This window comes from Crocodylus siamensis, chromosome 1 (assembly GCF_052110815.1).
Source record: "Crocodylus siamensis isolate JL-2025a chromosome 1, ASM5211081v1, whole genome shotgun sequence".
In the NCBI taxonomy this organism is placed as follows: Eukaryota; Metazoa; Chordata; order Crocodylia; family Crocodylidae; genus Crocodylus; species Crocodylus siamensis.
Genome location: NC_143395.1, coordinates 423,828,894 through 423,850,724, shown reverse-complemented (window position 1 = coordinate 423,850,724; position 21,831 = coordinate 423,828,894). Strand labels below are relative to the sequence as shown.

Sequence of the window (21,831 nt, the reverse complement as noted above, 5' to 3'; positions counted from 1 at the left end):
TCAATGATGACCCCCCAAGTCTCTTTCTTCTGTAGTGCTATCCAACGTAGCACTGCCAAGCCTATAAGGATGCTGCAGGTTTTTCCTCCCAAGGTGGAGAACCTTGCATTTTTCAGTGTTAAACACCATCAGGTTCTCGTCCGCCTATTTGCTGAACTTGTCCAGGTCAGCCTGGATCACCTGCCTCTCTTTTGGCGTGGCTGCTTTGCCCCAAAGTTTGGTGTCATCGGCAAACTTAGCCAGTCCACTCCTGACTCCAATGTCCACATCATTAATGAAGATGTTGAACAGTATGGATCCCAGGACAGAGCCTTGGGGGACCCCACTGGTCACAGGGCACCACGATGAATGACTGCCATCAATTACAACCCTCTGGGTCCGACCACGGAGCCAATTTCCCAGCCAGCGGATCATGGTGGAGCCAAGGCCACAACTGACCAGTTTGGCCAAGAGGTGGTCATGGGATACCAGATCAAAAGCTTTTTTGAAGTCAAGATATATGACATCAATCTCTTCTCCCTCGTCCAGGTGATAGGTCACCTGGTCATAGAAGGAAATGAGATTGGTCAAACAAGACCTACCCGCAACAAACCTGTGCTGGCTATCCCTTAGAATGTTAGCCTGGGCCAGTCCCTCAAGGATGGCCTCCTTAATAAACTTGTCTAAGATCTTCCCCAGGATAGAAGTCAGGCTAATGGGCCTGTAGTTAGCCAGATAAACTCTCCTCCCTTTCTTGAAGATCGGTACCACATTGGCCTTCTTCCAGTCTTCAGGCACTACACCAGAGCGCCAGGAGTTTTCAAAGATCCGTGCCAGGGGCTGGGCTATGACGCTCGCCAGCTTCTTGAGTACCCTGGGGTGCAGAGTGTCAGGGCCGGCTGACTTGAAGGTATCCAGCTTCTCAAGGTGTTCCTTCACGAGGTCAGCATTTATGGAGGGTAGGGGATCCCCATCACCCGGATCTCCCTGTTCCATAGCAGGCATGGGCGTCCCACGGGACTGATGAAAGACTGACGCAAAGTACCTATTTAATAGGTTGGCTTTTTCCTGGGCGTCAGTTGCCCCACCTGGTTTAGCAGGGGTCCAACATTGCCCTTGCTTTTCCTCCAGCTCCCCACATATCTGAAAAAGGACTTTTTGTTGTCCTTGATGCTTGAAGCTAGTTGGAGTTCAGTTGCAGCCTTGGCTTTCCTGGTTTGCTCCCTGCAGGACCAGACTAGAGCAGAATAATCCTCCTTGGAGGTGAATCCCGTCCTCCATCCTTTGTAGGCTTTCTTTTTCAGCCGCAGGAGGTCTGCTAGGTCCCTGGAGAGCCAGGAGGGCTGCTGTGCCTTCTTGCTGCCTTTCCTCCGTGTTGGAATAGATTCAGCTTGTGCATTGAGGATCGCTTCCTTGAGTTCACTCTTCTTGAACTCCCATCTCCCTGGGGTCATGGTCCCCAAGGGCCTGACTGACAAACCTCTTGAGCTTGTCAAAGTTGGCTTTTCTGAAGTCAAGGACTTCTGTGTTGCTGACTTGCCAGCTTTACAGCGGATGGTGAAGGTGATCAGCTCGTGGTCACTGTCACCCAACTTCCCATTGATCACTAGGTCGCCGATTAGGTCGTCCCCCGTAGCCACTACCAGGTCAAGCAGCGCTTTGCCTCTTGTTGGCCCATAGACTTCTTGAGTCAGGTAGAGGTCATCCATGCACGAGAGAAAGCTTTGCGACCACTTGGATTTTGCTGAGTGATCTTCCCACGAGATGTCCAGGTAATTGAAGTCACCCATGACAACTAAGGTCCTGGAGCAAGCGGCCTCAGTCAGTTCCCGGGCGAACTCCTGGTCAAGCTCAGGACTTTGAGCTCTGCATCACGAGGACCTGCCCTGGGGTTGCAGGAGTCCCTTGGGCAGCTGCACAGCAGTACATGTATCCCCAAGACCATCATGGAGCCAAACAGCTGTGGCACTAGCAGGAAGGCCTTGGTATTCCCAATGGGAGATTAAATGATATCTCCCCCACATACTTTCTTCCACTTCTGCAGGAAAGGCAGGACCTGCCACCGCCTGCATCTCCTCCACCCCTGGTACCTCACTGCACTTAGAAAAGGGACTCTACTGCCTCCTGCCCAGGGGTTCCTTCAAACCTGCATCGTCCTGGCTGCACAGCAGGACAGGGCAGGCCCCAACTGGGACCAACCCCTGCACCCAAGGCTTAGCCACAAGCCCAACATTGTGGTGAATGGTCTGGAAAGAGAAGGGCTGGGAAGTCAGAGTGAGATCTGCCCTGGAAAGGGGTCAGGGCCCTGGCCTGTTCCCATTTCACAGCTCTGGAGAGGACTGAGAGACCAAGCACAGGATACCGTGTTCAGTTCTGGGGCTTTAGTAGCTGGGAATGCATTAGAGAGAACGACATGACGGGAGGGAGGGTAGGGGAGCAGTAGCAATCCAGTGGTGCACAGTTGTGGAGAGGCAGAAAACAGGCCAAAAAGGCTCGGGGATGGGGTGGCATGAGCAGCTCCACTGGGGCAAGGGCAGTGCCTGGGAGAGGGCTGATGTGGCGGTGAGGAAAGGTGCGGTCAGAGTGGAGGACAGGGAATGCTTTCCCAGCAATATTTCCTTGTTCCTGCTCCTCAAGAGCCTCATGTACCAGAATCCTAGGACCAGGACAGAGGAGAACATTTGGAGGAGGCCAAGGACAGGCACTGGGTGTCATTTGAAGCCAGTAGTTTTCATGAGGACACCCTATCATGAAGGCACTTCTTCTTCCCCAGGAGCACTGACTGCTTTTAGAGATTGATGGGGAAGGCGCAGGCTCCAAGACTAATGCAAAAATCCTTCCTTCCTTGTCTCCTCCCTTAGCACTGGGACTGACCTCTGCATGAGGTGCGTCTTAGCCCCTCCCCACAATCAAACCTTGGGGGCCAGCCTCTGGCACTGGGCTTCTGTGGTGCCCTACAAGGGATAAAGCCAGGGGAAAATCTTTCTGCAGTCCACCAGCATGAGGGTGCTTGTCTGAATGCAGCTGCTGGTGGGTGCTGAGCAGGCAGACATCTCCAGGCCCCTCCTGCACTGCTGGCAGAATTAGGGATGCTTCCGGGTGTGGATGTGCTGATACTGGGACAGGTGGGAGGAACAGGTGAAGCCCTTACCACATTCAAACACCAACGTAGCTTCTTCAGCATGTAGACGCACTGGTGCTCAGTCAGGCTGCAGAAGCAGATGAAGCTCTTCCCACACTCAGAGCACTGATGTTGTTTTCTCCCTGTGTGGATGCACTGATGGTCAGCCAGGTAGGAGGATTGGGTGAAGCTCTTCCCACACTCAGATCACGCATGTGGCTTCTCCCCTGTGGAGTGGATTCGCTGGTGCTGAGCCAAACTATAGGATTTGCTGAAGCTCTTGCCACACACAGAGCACTTATGTGGTTTTTCCCCTGTGTGGGTACGCTGGTGCTTGGTGAGGCGGGAGGGGTAGGTGAAGCTCCTCCCACACACAGAGCACTGGTGTGGCTTGTCCCCAGTGTGGATGTGCTGGTGCTCGGCCAGGTGGGAGGACTGGGTGAAGCTTTTCCCACATACAGAGCACTGATGTAGCTTCTCCCCTGTGTGGATAAGCTGGTGCCGTGCCAAGTAGGAGGAGTAGATGAAACTCTTCCCACACTCAGAGCACCGGTATGGTTTCTCCACTGTGTGGATGAGCTTGTGCCGGGCCAGGCTGTAGGACGATCTGAAGCTCTTCTCACATTCAGAGCAATGATGTGGCTTCTCTCTCTTGTGGACATGCTGGTGATTGGCCAGCTGGAAGGAACGGGCAAAGCTCTTCCCACAGACAGAGCACTGATGTGGCTTTTCCCCAGTGTGGATATGGTGGTGCTTGGCCAGGTTGGAGGAGTAGGTGAAACTCTTCCCACAGACAGAGCAATGATGAGGTTTCTCCCCTGTGTGGATGCGCTGGTGCTGAGCCAGACTGTAGGAGTAGGTGAAGCTCTTCCCACACTCAGAGCAATGATGTGGTTTCTCCCCCTTGTGAATACGCTGGTGATTGGCCAGGTTGGAGGAGTAGGTGAAGCGCTTTCCACACTGAGAGCACTGGTGTGGCTTCTCCCCTGTGTGGATCAGCTGGTGCCGGGTCAGCTGTGAAGAGTAGGTGAAGTTCTTCCCACACTCAGAGCACTGATGAGGCTTCTCCCCTGTGTGGTGGATGTGCTGGTGCTGGGTCAGGCTGGAGATGTAGGTGAAGTTCTTCCCACACTCAGAGCACTGATGTGGCTTCTCCCCCGTGTGGATGCGCTGGTGCTCAGCCAGGCGGGAGGAACGGGTGAAGCTCTTGCCACACTCAGAGCACTGATGTGGTTTCTTTCCTGTGTAGTGGATGCGTTGGTGTTGGGCCAAGCCATAGGATTTGCTGAAGCTCTTGCCACACACACAGCATTTATGTGGCTTTACCCCTGTGTGGGTATGCTGGTGCTGGGCCAGGCGGGAGGGGTAGGTGAAGCTCTTCCCACACAAAGAGCACTGATGTGGCTTCTGCCCCGTGTGGATGTGCTGGTGCTCAGCCAGGTGGGAGGACTGGGTGAAGCTCTTCCCACACTCAGAGCACTGATATGGCTTCTCCCCTGTGTGGATAAGCTGGTGTCGGGCCAAGTGGGAGGAGTAGGTGAAGCTCTTCCCACACTCAGAGCACTGATATGGCTTCTCTCCAGTGTGGATAAGCTGGTGCCGGGCCAGGTTGGAGGGGTGGGTGAAGCTCTTCCCACACACCGAGCATTGACGTGGCTTATCCCATGTGTGGAAAAGCTGGTGCCAGGCCAAGTAAGAGAATTTGGTGAACTTTTTACCACACTCCAAGCACTGATGTGGCTTCTCTTCCACAGGGATGAGCTGACTATTGGCTACAGTGGGGGAACGGGTAAAGTTCTTGCCACACTCAGACCACTGATGTGGCTTCGCCTGTGTGTGCATGCACCTGTGCCTGGCCAGGCTGGAGGGCTGCCTGAAGCTTTTCCCACACTTGCTGCAGGGGTGCAGCTGCTGCCCCCTCCACACACACTGATGCTGGGACAGGCCTTGCCAGCTGATGAAGTTCTTTCTGCACTTGTTGCAGCGGTGCACCTTCCTCCCCAAGTGCATGCGCCGGTGCTGAACCAGGGAGAAGAAACGGGTGAAGGTCTTACCACATGTGACACAGCAGTACTGGAGATTCTCCCTGTGCACATATTGGGTCTTGACTACCTCCAAGCTGTACACAAAGGTCTTTCCCCATTTGGTCAAGCAGTTTCGGAGCTGTGCAGAATGGATCTGGCGGTGAGCAACTAGGGTTGAGAGGCGGGTAAAGCTCTTCCCACACTTGGCGCATATGTGGGGCTTCTCCCCAGTGTGCCTTATCTTGTGCAGAGCAAGGAGTGAGGGGCAGCTAAAGCTTTTCCTGCACTGAAGGCAGGGGTGGGCTCTCTCACTGGGCTTGGTGGTGATCTCCTGATTCCCTCTGAGGCCCTGCTCACTGCCTTGGGTTGCATGCAGTGTCTCTTTCCTATGGACCTTTGTCATGTGCCTCCTCAGGTCTGTCTCCACCAGAAACTTTTCCCAGCATCTTGGGCTCTTTCTGCCTTCCTTCCCTTCATCACTCTCATGCTCAACTGGAGATGGGACCTGGTTCACTGCCACATTCTCCTTCTGCTTTTGGGACCTCTCCTGACCTTTGGGCCATTGATCCTTCACAGGGATCAGGGAGTCCATCTCACCCAAACTTCCTGGGGAACCCAATGCTAGCTCCAGATTTGCATGGCCTTGTTCAGGAGCCTGCTCCTCTGCTCTGCTCAGCAACCAGGTGCCTCCTGCATGGGGGAAGAAATAATCCAGATTAGTCCCTGCCATGCTGCCAAAGGGGTAAACACTGCTATTCCTTCTGCTGCGATGGGCCTCTGAGGAGGACTGGACCATAGCACTCAGGAAAACAAGGTCTTCCTGCCAAAACCCCCACAATTGGAGATGAGGGAGGGGCAGGTTCCTGTTCTAATCTTCCCTACTTGGTGGAGCTCTGAGCCAGACTCTCAAGATTTCTGGACCAGTGCTCAGCACCATCAGCTCAGGCCCTGCTGGGAGAAACACATGGGACATGTGAGTTTGGACAGTACCTGAATAGCTTCATGTTTTAATGGGCTGAGGATGAGACCAGAAAGATCTGCTGAAGGGAAAAATGAGGCTCTGAAAGGCTGGTGTATCCCACAGTGCTGGTCGGTCCAGGGGGAGATGATGCTGAGCCCTCCACCTGACTGGAGTGACATGCTCCAGAAGCCAAATTACTTTGGTGAGACCCATCTGTAATGCTTGCCTTTGGGCAGTCCTGACAGCAGTATCGGTACAAAAGGGTGAATAATCTTTCAGTGGATTTTTGGGGCTTGTCAGGAGAGTGTGGTGCACGCCTTACCCTGCACCAATGTCTTCTGTGCATAAAAATCGATTTTACTTTTTTTTTTTAAATCATTGATGTTTTTATTTACATCCGTTTTTTCTTTAATTATATGATTTGATTTTAAGATGCTTTTAAATAAAACCTATATATAGGTCTGAGATATAGTAGAGTTCAGATATATCATAATGGAATAAGGATTATTACTTGTAATTATCCACTATTTGAGACAATATATTTGTGAACTTTTTGAGAGCAGTTTTAGCAACTAGTCACAACAGGCCATGGGCTATAGTAGGGCCCCAATTTCATGGGGTTCCCAGAGACTCCTCTACAGATTAGTAAAGATTAAAGAAAACTACTCTATCCAATGGGACTCAGGGCTCAGTCTAGAAGATCCCACTAATGATGCTTATTTTCAGTTCTCAAACTGTATATTTTTGTCTCCAGAGATAACATCTTTGTTAACAGCAGTAGCAGTATCTGGAGTTGAGAGACAACAGCCCTTATTACCCACCCACCAGCCCTATTGTCCCTCTGCAATTTTGTGTACACAGATTCAAGCCCTTACCTCTCTCTAAAACTGCAAAGTTTCAAGAAGATCAACGTGCACTTCAGAACGTGCAGAGTTTCATAGTAGGTAGGGTCAGAAGGGACCTGAGCAGATCATCAAGTCCAGCCCCCAGCCATGGCAAGAAAGAGTACTGGGGTCAAATGACCCCAGGCAGGTGTTTATCCAGCCTCCTTTTAAAGACCCCCAGGGTAAGAGCCAGCACCACTTCTACTGGAATTTCATTCCAGACCCTAGCCAATCTGGCAGTGAAGAAGCACCACCCAATATGTAGCCCAAATCTACCCTCTACAGAAGGCACTGTCTAACTTACAGAAACACTTGATTCATCAGGAAATGTGCACACAGCAGAATACTTACAAGTAGTAACAGTACAAGCTATAACAAACTGTGGAAGACAATTCAAGCATCTAGTACACAGCTTTGTCACAGACAATGCTGCAAACATATCAAAAATGAAAAGAAACCTAGAAGAAAGTGAAGAAAGCCCCAAGCTAATAACATATAGCTGCAGCACTCATTTGATGCACCTCTTTGCCAAAGACTTCAGTGCTCTAGAAATAAAGGGTAATGTTGCTGAAATTGCAAAATACTTCCATAACAACCATTTGCAGCAGCTGCTCTGAAGAAACAAAACTAACTCTCCCACAAGATGCGCAATGGACTGTTGTGAGCAATATATTGAGAACTGGCCTATCTGATGACAATTTGTGAACAAAATCGTGAAAAAATAGATGCAAATGTCATACCCAAAGTTCTCAATACTGAGTTAAAGAGAAATGTAGAACGTATGCTTACTATGCTGAAGCCTATTTCTGTAGCCTTGAACAAAGAGCAGGGAAATCACTCTTTTATTGCTGATACTGTTGAAATTTGGAAGGAAAAAAAGTGTGAACTTGAAAAGAAATACGCAATGCACTGGTGACGCATGGGGAGTACACCCCCTGAGAGTACTGGTGAACCCCCGGACAGGCTGTGCTCCCCACTTAGGCGATGGGCAGGGGGTGGGCAGGCAGGTACATGGTGCGTCTCCTGGTAGTGCTGGCCTGGGAGTGGGTGTACCAAGTGAAGCGTCACAGCCGCTTCCTGGCCAGCACGATTGGCCGTGGAGGGACCCCATGATGGCTGAATGATCACTGTGGGGGGCACGTGCCCCCCCAACTCAGCTGGCACCAGTCACCCCACGATGCAATGACACAGTTAAATTACAGCCATTAAAAAAAAAAAAAAAAAAAAAAAAAGGGATCAAGCATGATCTCCAGCTCATTTTCTTGCCAATATTCTCAGTATCATGTTGTGAGCGGGTGGGGCCTAGGAGCGGCCGTGTACTCCTTACCGCCCCTCTACCGTCACGTCAGGTGGTCCAAGCACCCTCAGAATCTAGCCCACCACGACTTTGCTGTTAAATGGTTAAATGGGAGGCTGCCTTTATCCACCTGGTGACTGGTAATGTTCTGCCCCTGCTCCGTATGGGGTGCCACTATATGTCCCCGCCTTAGGGCTATGCGCGCCCTCTCTATCACCCCCAGGCTCCTTACCCGACTGCGAGCCTGACTCTCCGCCGCTGCCCCGCACCGGGGCCTATGCCGCGCCTCTTGCGCCCGCTCCTCACGTCTGGGGCTCCAACCACTCACTTGGCGGGCGCCTGGGGCTCCAGCCCCCTCCTGGCGAGCGCCTGGGGCTCCAGCCCCCTCCTGGCGAGCACTCACTTTGCCCCCTCTGGGGCCTGGCCCTCTCTAGGGCCCACGCCACGCTTCCTGTGGCCATTGCCCAGCCTCTGAGCTTATATCGCGCTCCTCACGCTCTTGGGGCTCAGGTCGCCACAGCCGTGCCTGGCCCCTTTGACCTTTCTCTGGGTCTTGTGCCTTCCAGGCAAACACCGCGCCTCTCTCTGGCACACACCATGCCTCTCCGGTGCCAACTGTAGTGCCCTGCTGGCACTGTGCCCTTACCAGGCACTGGGGATCCCCAAGCTGCTGGGGAGTTCCCCTGAGGCCTCCTCGCTCCCCTACAGCCTCACCCGGTCCTCTGGTGTAAACTGTAACTGAGACTCCAGCCACCTGGCTTCAGCGTAAACACAGAATCTCTGTACTCCAAAACCATAAACTCCAAACCCCCAACAGGGCTCTCAATCCTACCTCCCTTCAGGGTGCTCTTGTTCCCCACATCATCACAGCCAGTCCACAGGTTGAGGCTGCAACCACCAAGCCAGGCTGCTCAGCTCTGCCACAGAGCTCCTACTCCTGTGGCACCAGAGGGGAACTGCCAGTCAGGCTCCGGCCTGGGCTGATTATAAGGGCCCGGCCCTGCCCCCTTCTGGTCACCTGACCTCTCTGGTTGCCCTAGCAACCCACAGCTGCCCTGCTCTGGAGATTGGCAGCTCCATCAATCCGCACCTGAGCTGCCCTAATGACTGGCAGCTCACGTTATCAACTACACAGGCACGGAGCACCCCAGTGCCTCCGTGACACGTTCAATCCTTAACTGCTGAAGAAGAGGACTTAGCTATGACATGGGCATCCAGCAATCATCCCTTCAGAGATTGATGTCATATATCTTTACTTCAAAAAAGCCTTCGATCTGGTATCCCATGATCACCTCTTGGCAAAACTGGCCAGTTGTGGCCTTGGGTCCACCACAATCCGCTGACTGGGAAATTGGCTCCGTGGTCAGACCCAGAGGGTAGTAATTGATGGAAGCCACTTATCATGGTGCCCTGTGACCAGTGAGGTCCCCCAAGGCTCTGTCCTGGGACCCATATTGTTCAACATCTTCATTAATGATGTGGACACTGGAGTCAGAAGCAGACTGGCCAAGTTCGCCGATGACACCAAACTTTGGAGCAAAGCATCCGCACCAGAAGACAGGCGGGTGATCCAGGCTGACCTGGACAAGCTCAGCAAATGGGCGGACGAGAACCTGATGGTGTTTAACACCAAAAAATGCAAGGTTCTCCACCTTGCGAGGAAAAACCTACAGCACCCTTATAGGCTCGGCAGTGCTACGTTGGATAGCACTACAGAAGAAAGAGACTTGGGGGTCATCATTGACCACAAGATGAACATGAGCCTGCAATGCGATGCTGCGGCTAGTAAAGCGACCAAAATGCTGGCTTGCATCCATAAATGCTTCTCGAGCAAATCCCGAGACTGAGAGACATGGGACTCTTTAGCCTGGAAAAGCGTAGGCTCAGGGGTGATCTGATGGCCACCTATAAGTTTATCGGGGTGACCACCAGGATCTGGGGGAACGTTTGTTCACCAGTGCCTCAAGGGATGACTAGGTTGAACAGTCACAAACTCCTGCAAGACCGTTTCAGGCTGGACATAAGGAAGAATTTCTTTACTGTCCAAACCCCCAAGGTCTGAAGCAGTCTGCCAGCGGAGGTGGTTCAAGCACCTACTTTGAACACCTTCAAGAGTAAATTGGATGCTTATCTTGCTGGGATCCTATGACCCCAGCTGACTTCCTGCCCTTTGGGCCGGGGGGGCTCGACTCAATGATCTTCCGAGGTCCCTTCCAGCCCTAATGTCTATGAAAGTCTATGAAATCTATAATACCAACTGTAATAAATTTTAGGGCCAAGGGTGAACCATTCAAGAAATATATGTTTGCTGATGCAGTTTTAAAGAAAGCTACACCAGTGAACTGGGGGAAGTCACTTAAGCACCTGGATCCACCAGAGACTATTGAAGTGATAATCCTGCTTTAAACAACAGTAGCTTCTCCTGCAGGTGTAGAAACAATATTTTCTTCCTTTGAACTAATTCCTTCTACATTGAGAAATCACTTGGCAACTGAAAATCAGGAAAGTTTGTCTTTCTTTTCCAGGCTATGAATAAACAGGAAGACTGAGTTTGCTGCACAACCCAGTATTCTAAATTTCTCATGTTGACCTGGCTGAAATAATCCATTTAATTTTTGTTAAAAACACATTTCACATTTATAAATAAACTAGTTAAAAATAAAAAATACACTTACTTCTTTTGTTAAAATAATGATACGTTTGTTGTTGAAGAAAAATATCAAAAATAATAAGCTTGCTGTTTAAGTTAAATAAACCAATTTTCATGTCTGTTGTTTTTGGTGACAGTTATTCTTGCCATCCTAATACATCCCCTAAAATATCCCCTAAACAGCCCGATTAAGCTAGTAAGTTGGAGACAGTTCACTTCCCAATAACTTTACAAGTATCTGCTTCAGTTAACTTTGGTAAATAAAATAACCGAATCAGAATTCAGTTTTCTGATGAAGCTGCAAAATTAACCTGAAAAATATTTTAAAAAATAACTGCTTTAAAATATATAGTGCATACCTTCTAAAATGAGACCTACATACACCTATGAGTTTGGAATAAGATGTATTAAAGTTATATCAAACAAGAATGCACATTTGTAGAAAACAATGATTAAATCGAGGCCTTCTGACCAGTAATTTAAATAATAATTTAAATCAACTTGATTTAAATCAAATCCACCCTGCTTCTCTGGCACACACAGGTGCTACTGCTGCTTGGTAGAAAAAGCCAACATCATTTTATCATTTATCTCTCCAAGAAATGTTCTTGAGAGCTGCGATCTCCCTTCTGGAAGGAGCAGTGCGGTGCTTCCTACCTGTTTCCAGGGCAGTATCAGCTGCAGGGAATGAGCCGATGGAGATTTCCTCTGCTGATGAGTCCCAGGGGGCCTCCACAGCACAGGAATCTGCACTGGGACAAAAAGTGTTGGCATGAACCTGCACACGGACTCTGGGCTGAGTCTCAGGCTTTGTGACACTCGGGGCCCCAGAGCGGAAACAGAACGGAGGAGATTCTGGTACAAATGATGTGGTATTCATTTTCTCCCACAACATGCAATCTTTGAATCCCACCCACTGCATGGAGCTACTTCATGCAGCCTGAGACCAGGATTAGACACGTCCTGTGTTCCAGGTCAATCCAAACAGGAGACACCAGGGACAGCTCCAGCTTCTCTCTTATCCAAGAGCCATGGCTACACAGACCTTCTTCTGCACACCATGTGGATTTCCACAGGGGACTACAAATCCCATCATGCCCTGGGAGGGTGTTAGAGAGGTATGGCTACTTGGGCTGGGGAATCGACTCTAACAATGGGGAGTGAAAATGGAAATTTAAGATCATGGTGTCCCAGGGAAACCAGATTTGAACCTAGAATTGAAGACAACAAGCTTGATTGTCCCCTAACAGCTGTAGTTAGGGGGGAGACGAAGGGGACAGGTGCTTGTCTCCACAGTGTTGAATTTCAAGGAGTAGAACAACACCTCTCTGGACACATGACAACATAAGTTATTTGAGGTCAGCACCATGGGATGGCAGCACGGGGGAGGTTTCCAGTTTCCAGGCCCCCTTTCACTCTGGGCATGGAGGATTTGTGAGAGGGGACTTGGGTGAAGGGGACAGTCACTACTTACCTGGCAGCAGGTCCTTCGATTTTGAGATTTCCCCATGGTCCTCATCATCACAGACCCACAGCTCCACCTGTCCTCGCTGGATGCAGCCGATTAAGTCAGGTGTGGGACCTCGATATCCTGTTTGGGGCAGTGATTAAAGAGTGTTTGTGACTGGATGCAGAATTACCAACTGGGAATTGAGGAATGGATCCAATGAACTCAAGGGTTTTACTAGGGATTGGATAGACAAGGGAGTGTGGACATTTAGGATGAAAGAGAAGGCAAAACAGGGAGCCTTCAGTAAATGAGGGTCTTTGTCATGCTGGTAGTGGATGTATGGTCATAGGAAACAAAGGACCAACCATTCTGAGGTATACAAAGCGTATGACACTAAGGGTCCCCAGGGAAAGGAGTGGAGATACATTGATCTATGATGTACTAAGAAGCAAAAGGATAAAGTGTTTATTATTTTCAAGGTACCAAAATTAGGAGACATTGGACATATGTAGGGTTGGATAACATGCATCTTGTCAGTGTAATTCCAAGCAAAGGAGTGGAAATGAGTTTCTCCTCAGTGAAGGTTTGAAGTAAGGACTCCTGGCAGTGCAAAGAATCCATAGTTGGCAATGGACCTTCTTCTGTAAGAGATGGTAAATCTTCATTGCCAGGACAGAGGAAAGGATGATTTTATAATAACTGTAGTTGCAACTAAAGCAATCATCCCATTAAATGGGTGGATGATCCCAGGGCAGAGATGAGTGCACAGGTTGGCAGGTACTGCATTCAAAGCAAATAAACTGCACAGTGACTGGAAATAGAGAGATAACCACAGTGACAGAGCGATATTTTGTGAGAGCCTAGTGGTCCAAAACAGCTTACTATGTGAGCACATTGGGCTACTCTGAAAGCTTTGAGAGAAAGAGAACTTGGGGAGACATGAAATGGAGAAATTAGCTTACAAGAGAATCCCTGAGCTGCTGTAAAAAAGTTAACCAACAGTCATCTTCTAATACTAAAAAAGCTTGATGCTGATGCACATAGTGATGCACAGAAGGATTTTGCACTTTTAAGTGCTAAAGTAGTACAAAGTGAAATGCAGTCACACCAGGAAAACCAGGTGGCCAACCTTATGGAGAGAGGAGCACCGATACAGTGGTCCGATATCAGATCAGCACTGATATAAAGAAAATTGTCTATACTGGTAATCAGCCCGATGTGACTGATAATTTGTCCAATAAATGCCTACACATGCACACAGCCACAGCACAGCAGGTAAGCAGCAAGGAGCACAGCTGGCAGTGTGGAGAGCTGTCTGCAGCTGGTAGGTCTGGCGTGGTGGAAGGGGACTGGGAAGAGATGTGGAGGGGCAGGTCAAGGCCCCTGCAGTGAGGAAAGAAGGGAGTGAGGATGGGGCTGTTTCTCACACTAGACTTATCAACTGTAGGCAGCTCTCGACACTGCTAGCCATGCTTCTCGCTGCTTAGGTGCAGTGCTGCAGCTGCATAAATGTGTGGGCATTTCTTGGACAAATTATCGGCCATATTGGGCTGATTTCTGATACTGACAACTTTCTTTATATCAGTGCTGATCTGTGTCATGGGCATCTCCCCAGATGAATGGCCAGGCTGCAACAGAATAGCAGAATGCTAGGCCGTAACACGGGCCTCTGGATGGCTGACCCCTGTCACGCTCACAAGGCAGGGAAGTCAACCGCATCAAACTGCCAGCGAAGCAAGAAGGAAAGTGCAACATAACTGGCTAAGCAGAAAACAATGAGGGGACTGCAGTGAGGAAGGGGCTACTGATGAATGAACAGGATGCTGGCAGGAAGGTAACACAATTGGCCAGTAAAGATAAGTGAAAAAGAGTAAGGGTATAAAAGGGTAGAGCCACGAGGCCCTGACGGGGGAAGTTCGAACCGTAACTTCAAGCGTCAAAGAGCCCGTGGACTGATCACCCATCAGGGTTGCCCCTCTCCCCCCGCCCCAGCACTGCCTCGGGTCGTTCTTGAGGCCTCTGCAAAGAGACTAACGTTCCCAGCCAGGAAGCCGCTCCTTTTGTTTGCTGTAGTGGTAAGCATGCACGTAAGACTGTAGCTGTTTATGTTTGTATTTGTCTGTCTTTCCTGTAAAAGACATGAGCCGTTCACCAAGTCTGGGTCTAGGGTCTTAGCTAGCCGCACCAAGGTCACCCGTGATATTGAAAGCAAGGGGCCTTGACCTGAACCCCGTGACTCAATGGACATAATCTCCTGTTTAGCTGTTTGTAATTGTGTTGATTGATTATGTTTTGATTGTTAAATGACCTTTTAAGAGATATGAGCCGTTGACCAGGTCTGAGACTAGGGTCCTGGCCAGCCGCACCAAAACCACTCATGGTTTTGAAAGCAAGGGGCCTTGACCCAAACCTCGTGACCCAACGGACATTGGTCCCCAGCTTTGATTGTTTGATTATTGTGTGTTGTCATAGATTAGTATTATATAGGAAATCATTTGCTTGAGTTGTCAATATTTTATAGGTTAAAGCCAAATAAATATTGCATATTAATCATAAACTGCATCCTCATTGGTGTCCAGCCCACCGACCTAGCCAAAACTGGGCATTTTGAACCTAGTGCCACAATCTGATATCAAACAGATGTATCAGTGCACCTCTATCCACAAGGTTGGCCACCTGGTTTTTCCTGATGCAACTGCCTTTCACCAGCTGGATGCAGTCCTTCAAGCTGAAGAGATGCATATCAGAAACTGGATTGGTATCAGCCTCCTTAAAAATTGGCTATCAGTATCAGCTCCAAAAATCTCTATCAGAATACCTAGGTTTCATGAGGTACTGAAGGAAAGGAAAGTCCTCCAGAAGTGACAGAGATGGATTTGGATCATGTTTTATTCAGAAAGGACAAGAACTGCATAAAGTGGAGCAGTCAGAGAAGAACTGAATTACTTACATAAAAAGTGAACAACAGTGTGGGAATTACTGTATTTCATTTAGAAAATGAACCGGATAAGAGACTGGGGCTGAAAAGTAACTAATGTAATACCACATCTCTTCTTGAAACAGATGGGTAGTAAACACCAGTGGTCTAATGACTGGAGAACAGTGACTTAGCCAGTCCTTGAAAAAGTTAAGGAAAAGTTTATTGCAGCCAGAATCAGGAGGACCACATACCAGTAGGTTTTTAGAAAAGGGCAAAAATCCTCTGACGTTTTCAAGATAATTACAGTAAAGAACAAAAAGCCCTAGATCAGTGTTTCTCACCCCATGGATCATAACCAAAAAGGTGGTCACAAATATACTTCAAAGGGTGGTAAGCAAGTTCCAGAAAAACATGGGTAAGCGCAGGTTTCCCCTTGCAGGCATGCAGCATCCAGCCTGCAAGAGGCTGCTTGGGGCAACTGGAGGTAGCAGGTGCACCTACAGGGGTCTGTGCCTGCCAGAACTTGGGGGAGGTGGTCAGGCACCCAGGCTGCAGCAGCGTAGGTGGGCCAAGGGCTGGTTGCAGGTGCCAGCCCCTCTGTGGGGGAATGGCGTGGGGAGCTGCATGGCTCAGCTGGTGGCACGGGCTGGTTCTTGTACTCACAGGGACAAGACAGCCAGAAGACGCTGCAAAGGGGGCAGGAAGGCCCAAAACCAAGGTGGCTGGAACGACGTTGGAGCCCCAGCTCTGGAGGGGGTTGCCACAAGGCTCCCCTCCTCCTCCCTCAAGTCCATGCCAGAGCCATATTCTCTCCACTGCTGCCCACGTGACCCAGAGCTGCTGATAATGGGTCCCGACATGAAAAAGGTTGAGCCACTGCTCTAGATGGTCTGTGCTAAGCTAGAAAAGGCATATGCGCACTTCCGTAAGGAAGTCTTTTGGGAGAAATGGAGGGAAAAAGAAAGCATCAGAAAAGCAAATTCACCCAGGAAAAGGTAAGTACCTGAACCCTGCACACAAGACAGACCTGAACCCTGCACACAAGACAGAACTAAGTCCATATTACAGATGTTCTGGAAAGGAAAACTGGTTTTCACTAGGCTCTGCACCAAGCCCAATTTTTTTTATAACAGTGATGGGTGTCTGACATGTAGGAGGAATTTAGAGGGAGGACAAGAACACTTTGTGAGAATGGCAGAGAGCATAGGTGCTCTGGCAAGCTTGAGAGCACAGATCTCCAAGTAAATAGAGCAGAGCCAGAGTCTCTAATCTCTGGAGAGGAGAATGACAGGAAGGAATGACATGAGCCTGCAATGCGATGCTGCGGCTAATAAAGCGACCAAAATGCTGGCGTGCATCCATAGATGCTTCTCGAGCAAATCCCGGGACGTCATTCTCCCCTTGTACTCGGCCTTGGTAAGGCCGCAGCTGGAGTACTGCATCCAGTTTTGGGCTCCACGCTTCAAAAAGGATGTGGAGAAGCTTGAGAGAGTCCAGAGGAGAGCCACGCGCATGATCAGAGGTCAGGAAAACAGATCTTACGACGACAGGCTGAGAGCCATGAGACTCTTTAGCCTGGAAAAGCGCAGGCTCAGGGGTGATCTGATGGCCACCTATAAGTTTATCAGGGGTGACCACCAGGATCTGGAGGAACGTCTGTTCACCAGAGCGCCCCAAGGGATGACGAGGTCGAACGGTCATAAACTCCTGCAAGACCGTTTCAGGCTGGACATAAGGAAGAATTTCTTTACTGTCCGAGCCCCCAAGGTCTGGAACAGTCTGCCAGCGGAGGTGGTTCAAGCACCTACATTGAACACCTTCAAGAGTAAATTGGATGCTTATCTTGCTGGGATCCTATGACCCCAGCTGACTTCCTGCCCTTTGGGCAGGGGGCTGGATTCGATGATCTCCCGAGGTCCCTTCCAGCCCTAATGTCTATGAAATCTATGAAAAAAGGACAGGGAAAGAACCATCCAGTGATTCCTTGCTAGACATGCCAGGGTCCCAACACATGTATGTAGGTCACAAGGAAGAAGCTGAGGAAATGCATAATCCATGTGTTCTAGCAACATAGACTGATATGACTTGCATTAACTTCAGGAGGACCTAACTAGAAGAAAAGGGTATTTGGAGAGCACTGAACTGAGCGCACTCAGATTGTTAAATGCGATTAAACAGGACACACTAAGTAAGAGGGGGAGGAAAACTGAATAATTCCCCAAGGAACAGCTGTTAGTGAATTTGTAAGTACACTGAATTGGAGATGATATGGAGACACTGAGAAGTCAAAGGGAGATCATTCACCAAGAAACTGCTGAATATAGAAGCACCAGGAGCTACAGGAATGGGGAAGACTCCAGTGAAGGCAGCTGGATCAGGAGATTTCAGCATGAAATGCCAGAGAGCACAGATTACTGACAGAGCAGTGGGGAAGAAGAGGATTTAAGCCACCAGCCAAAAGTTCATGAGGATGAGACTACTGGAAAACAGGCAAAAGACAGTTCAGAGCTCACATGGCTCCAGGGAGAGGCAAGAACCAAAGCTTTACCGAGCGAAACGAGGGCTTGGTAGTTCCTCAGCATCTGGTCCCGGTAAAGCCCCTTGTCTTCCTCTTCCAGCAGCTCCCACTCCTCCCGTGTGAAATACACTGCCACATCATCAAACACCTCCCGAAGCTGCAGGGACAAGCATTATAGCATCAGTGTCTCCTGCCCTAGGTGCCCTCAAGCCCCCACAGCCCCATCTGCACTCACTCTGCACTACAGTGCTTTGCAGCTCAGCCAGGACAGGCAGGGGTACAGTTCCCCACCAGTCACCTGACATGTGATATGGATGCAGATGTGGATATAGGAGCTCATGTGTCAGCCTCAGCCCAATTCAACATGCTCCATTTCCTCGGCCCTTGGAGGCAGCCCAGGCAGCACATTTAGAGACAGGGAGCCCAGCTCCCGGGACTCCGACCAGGCCTTCCCATGCCAGCACCCTTTGCTCTCTGCACCCGGGAGTGTGTTGCTGCTAATTCAGCTTATGGTGTTTGCAACTCCATCACCAGAGGCTTCTTGCTCTTCAGGTCTCTGCTCCCTAAACTCTTGACAGCACCTCTGCCTCCTCCTGGCCTCTGCCCCAGCTGCACTCCCACCCCCACCTCAAGCGCATGCCCTGCTCACCTCCATGGTCTCCCCCTGCTTTGCCAGCCTGCCCTGCCCCGGCCCAGCTGTCAGGGAGCCACTCCGTCCCCGTCTCCCTGGGGAGGGTCTCTGCAGCTCCAAGTTGACAGGCCCTTCCTCGGGAGGCTGCTCATCCGCTCTGCTCAGGGTCCCGAAACCTGCGGGTGGGAAGGGAGCGCACAGATTAGCGCTGCACAGGTTAGTTTGTCTCCTGGCCTGGCCTGGGGTGAAGGGGGCTGGAGGCTGCAGTGTGTGGAAGCAGCGGGGAAGGGAAACTCATCATCCCACAATTCTTGCTAACAGACCTCCGCAGGCACCCATCAAGAGATGAGCCTAGCGCTGGTGGCAAGCACAGCACCGCGTCAGAGCCGGCAGGGACATCGCTCCTGAGGAAGAAGCTGGAGGGACTTGGTGCTGTGTCACATCCACGTGTTGTGGGGAAGAGGGGAAATGCAAGGTCAGTTTGCTGCAGGAAGCCTGAAATGCTGCCGGGGCACCAAGCGGCCCCATGAGCTGTTCTGGCAGAGGGATTTCTGCACTGGGGACGGGGAAGGGCGGACCCCCTGCCTGGGAAAGCACCTGGTCCAGGGCACCGCCTGGCTCTCCCCAGGTGCCCACAGCTCCCAGGTCTCCCCTGTCCGGGGAGCTACAGCAGGACGCGGGCGGGGGGTGTTGGGGTCACTGCATGTGGACCAGACAGACGTTTCCGCGGACCCTGCCCCTGCCCCAAGCCTGCGCGGCCCCCCGCTTACCCCTCAGCGTTGCCCCCGCGGGCGGGGCCGGGCCGGGCACAGCGGGATCCCGCACCCCGGGCTCAGCGGGGCGGGAGGAGGGACGGGGGAGAGGACCCCGCCTCTCCGCCGCATCACATCCTGCCTCTGTGTGATCGGGGGGGGAGGGGGAAGATCTAGTGAAGGGCAAGTGTGTGTGGGGAGGTCTGTGTCACTGCCTGCACATGGTCACAGACTAAAACACACTGTCCCTCCTGGCATGAACACAGGCACATGCATGCATATGGACACACAAACACAAGCACACTTTCCCTCCCTCCGTGAACAGACATATGCACGCACATGGATGCACACAGACACATGCATGCACACATGTAGGTGGGCACACAGTCTACTCACTTTCTGCCCATGGACACAGACACAAATACAGTCTCCCCCCCCCGATGAACACAAACACATGCAGGCACACACACATGCAGATACAGGCACAAACACAGTCTCCCTCCTACCATGAACACAGATGCAGACTTGCACATGCACACACACACAACCACGTACATAGAGGCACATGCACTCTAGTCAAGGTAAGTCATGAGGCATGGTGAGCAGTTGCCACCTGAACTTCAGCGGTATCACGAGCTGGTGATAGGGCTCCCAGGACTCGCATGGTTTGTAGATACCCATAGCCAATAAAGGAGTCCTTTATCCCAGACCACCTGTTCCCTCTTATCTGGGGTGAACTCTCTTTCTTGCACCTGAGCCACCCATCAGAGTTCCTCCAAGCTGGGGTTTGAACTCCTGCCCATCTAGGCAATCAGCAGGGAGTCCCAGTGCTTCCATAAGGGGTGAACCTTCCACCACAGGGATGTTCTCTAACTCCTCCCCAACAGCCTCAGCTTCCTCTGCCACTGGCTGACTGGGCTCCTCCCTGGGGCTGTCACTTAGCTTGACTCCAGGGTCCTTGGTTCCCTCAGTGACTGGCTGGTTGCTACAGTCAGGGGTGTGGGGGTGGCTCTCTTCCTTATCCCCCTCTTGCCTCCATAGCCAACTGGGTTACCTGGCTCTGGGAGGTATCCCCACCTCCTGCCTTCATCTTCTTGCTCTGCCGGTGAGTTACTACATTAACATGGAGGGTTTCTATGATCTTCCCCCATGCTGCTTTCATGCACTCAAACTCTGTAATATCCCACCTCACCAGCATGAGGGCAGGAGCATTTTCCATCACTTCTATCTCCACTTCCAGTCCCTCCACCAGATGGGGAGACATGCTACCTGTACCTCAAATGGCATGGCATTAAAAAAAAAAAGTTAAAATAAAAATGTTGCGTGTTTTCTTTCCCAGGTGGAACAGTATGGGAGTTCATGTTGTTTGGGGGTGTGGGAGGGGATGCATGTGGCTTGGCATGGAGATCCCTGCCACCCATGGGCTCCCTGGGGATCCGACAGCAATGAGAGTTGGGAGGCCCAGGTGGGGGCTTGAGGGTTGCAAGGTGCAGGGCAGGTGGGGGAAGCTGTGCAGTGCAGGTATAGGATGAAGCATGTGGTGGGATGGAGGGGGGCTGCATGGTCTGAGTGTGTAGTACGGGTGTGAGGATGATGCAAAAAGCAGTTCGTTTCTTTGGAGGCTCGCGAACAAATCTCAGGCACACACTTATTAGCAGCACAAAAGGTGTATTTGCAAATAGGGTCGGAGCAGAGTCAAAGGACATCAGATTACTCCGCCCACTGAGGAAATTCTTAGCTGGCTTTTATCTCTTCCCTCCTGGGCACGTGTGCAAAAACAGGAACTCTTACAACTCATTTCCGGTTCATACAAACATATATGTGACTATGTCACTTCATCCGTCGCATGCGTATTATAATTAACTACTTAAGTATGCGGGGCGGATAGGCAAATATGCATCAGCTAATTGCGCACACTCAGAAAAGCCCCTAGGTCACCAAAAGTTCAAATCCCCCTCCCCTTCAAGGACACAGTAAATTGAATTACAGTTTCTGTAATCTACATGTAAATGTCAGGGGAGTGTGTGATTTAGTATAGGAAAAAGACAGTAAATTGGCTAAGGGGGGGGGATGTCCTTGGTGGTGTTTCTTTTTATCAGGTACGAGATACAAACTGTGCAGTTCTAACAACACTCTATTCATTATGCATTCCTAATAATATTTCTAACAATAAGGAAGATGCTTACGTGTAAGAACTGCTCAAAGCCTATTACTATGTAGCTGTAGAAATTAACAAGACCATAGATAAATCTACAAGGCAGACTCAGTGCTTCAAAGACACAGCTGAAACAATCAAAGATGTAATCCTCCTCCCTGATTTAGCATATCAAAATAAGTATGTAGCCAAAAGCCAGTTTGAACTAATTAGAAATTTTCTCACACTAACCTGATATCTTGCTTTCTTTTACAGTGGGAAATTCCCACCTACACGCGTATCGTGTCATGCGCACTAGAAGTTTTTAACTAACCATAGAGGTTGAGTCAATTAAGTGTAGCATCTGTGATGCAAAACTGTCTATATAAACTTGCTGACTTATTATCAAGGGGGGCTGGTTCTTGGGGGAGACGGGCTGCTCTTTGTTGTTGTGTGCACGCTTCAATAAAGAGCTTGAGATAAGACCTTGCTGGTGTTGCCTGTCTCTTG

The 21,831-nt window shown here is 50.4% G+C and overlaps 1 protein-coding gene across 1 annotated transcript; it reads right to left on the bottom strand.

Moving 5' to 3' along the window:
* Positions 1-1,867: 1,867 nt before the first annotated feature.
* On the bottom strand, positions 1,868-18,875 carry LOC149875702 (uncharacterized). Its single transcript, XM_090031091.1, is given in 5 exon segments — positions 1,868-5,814; positions 12,391-12,507; positions 17,835-17,961; positions 18,454-18,611; positions 18,759-18,875. Coding segments are annotated over 5 exon segments (3,396 nt in total). The 5' UTR covers positions 18,775-18,875; the 3' UTR covers positions 1,868-2,836.
* Between the last annotated feature and the right edge of the window lie 2,956 nt (positions 18,876-21,831).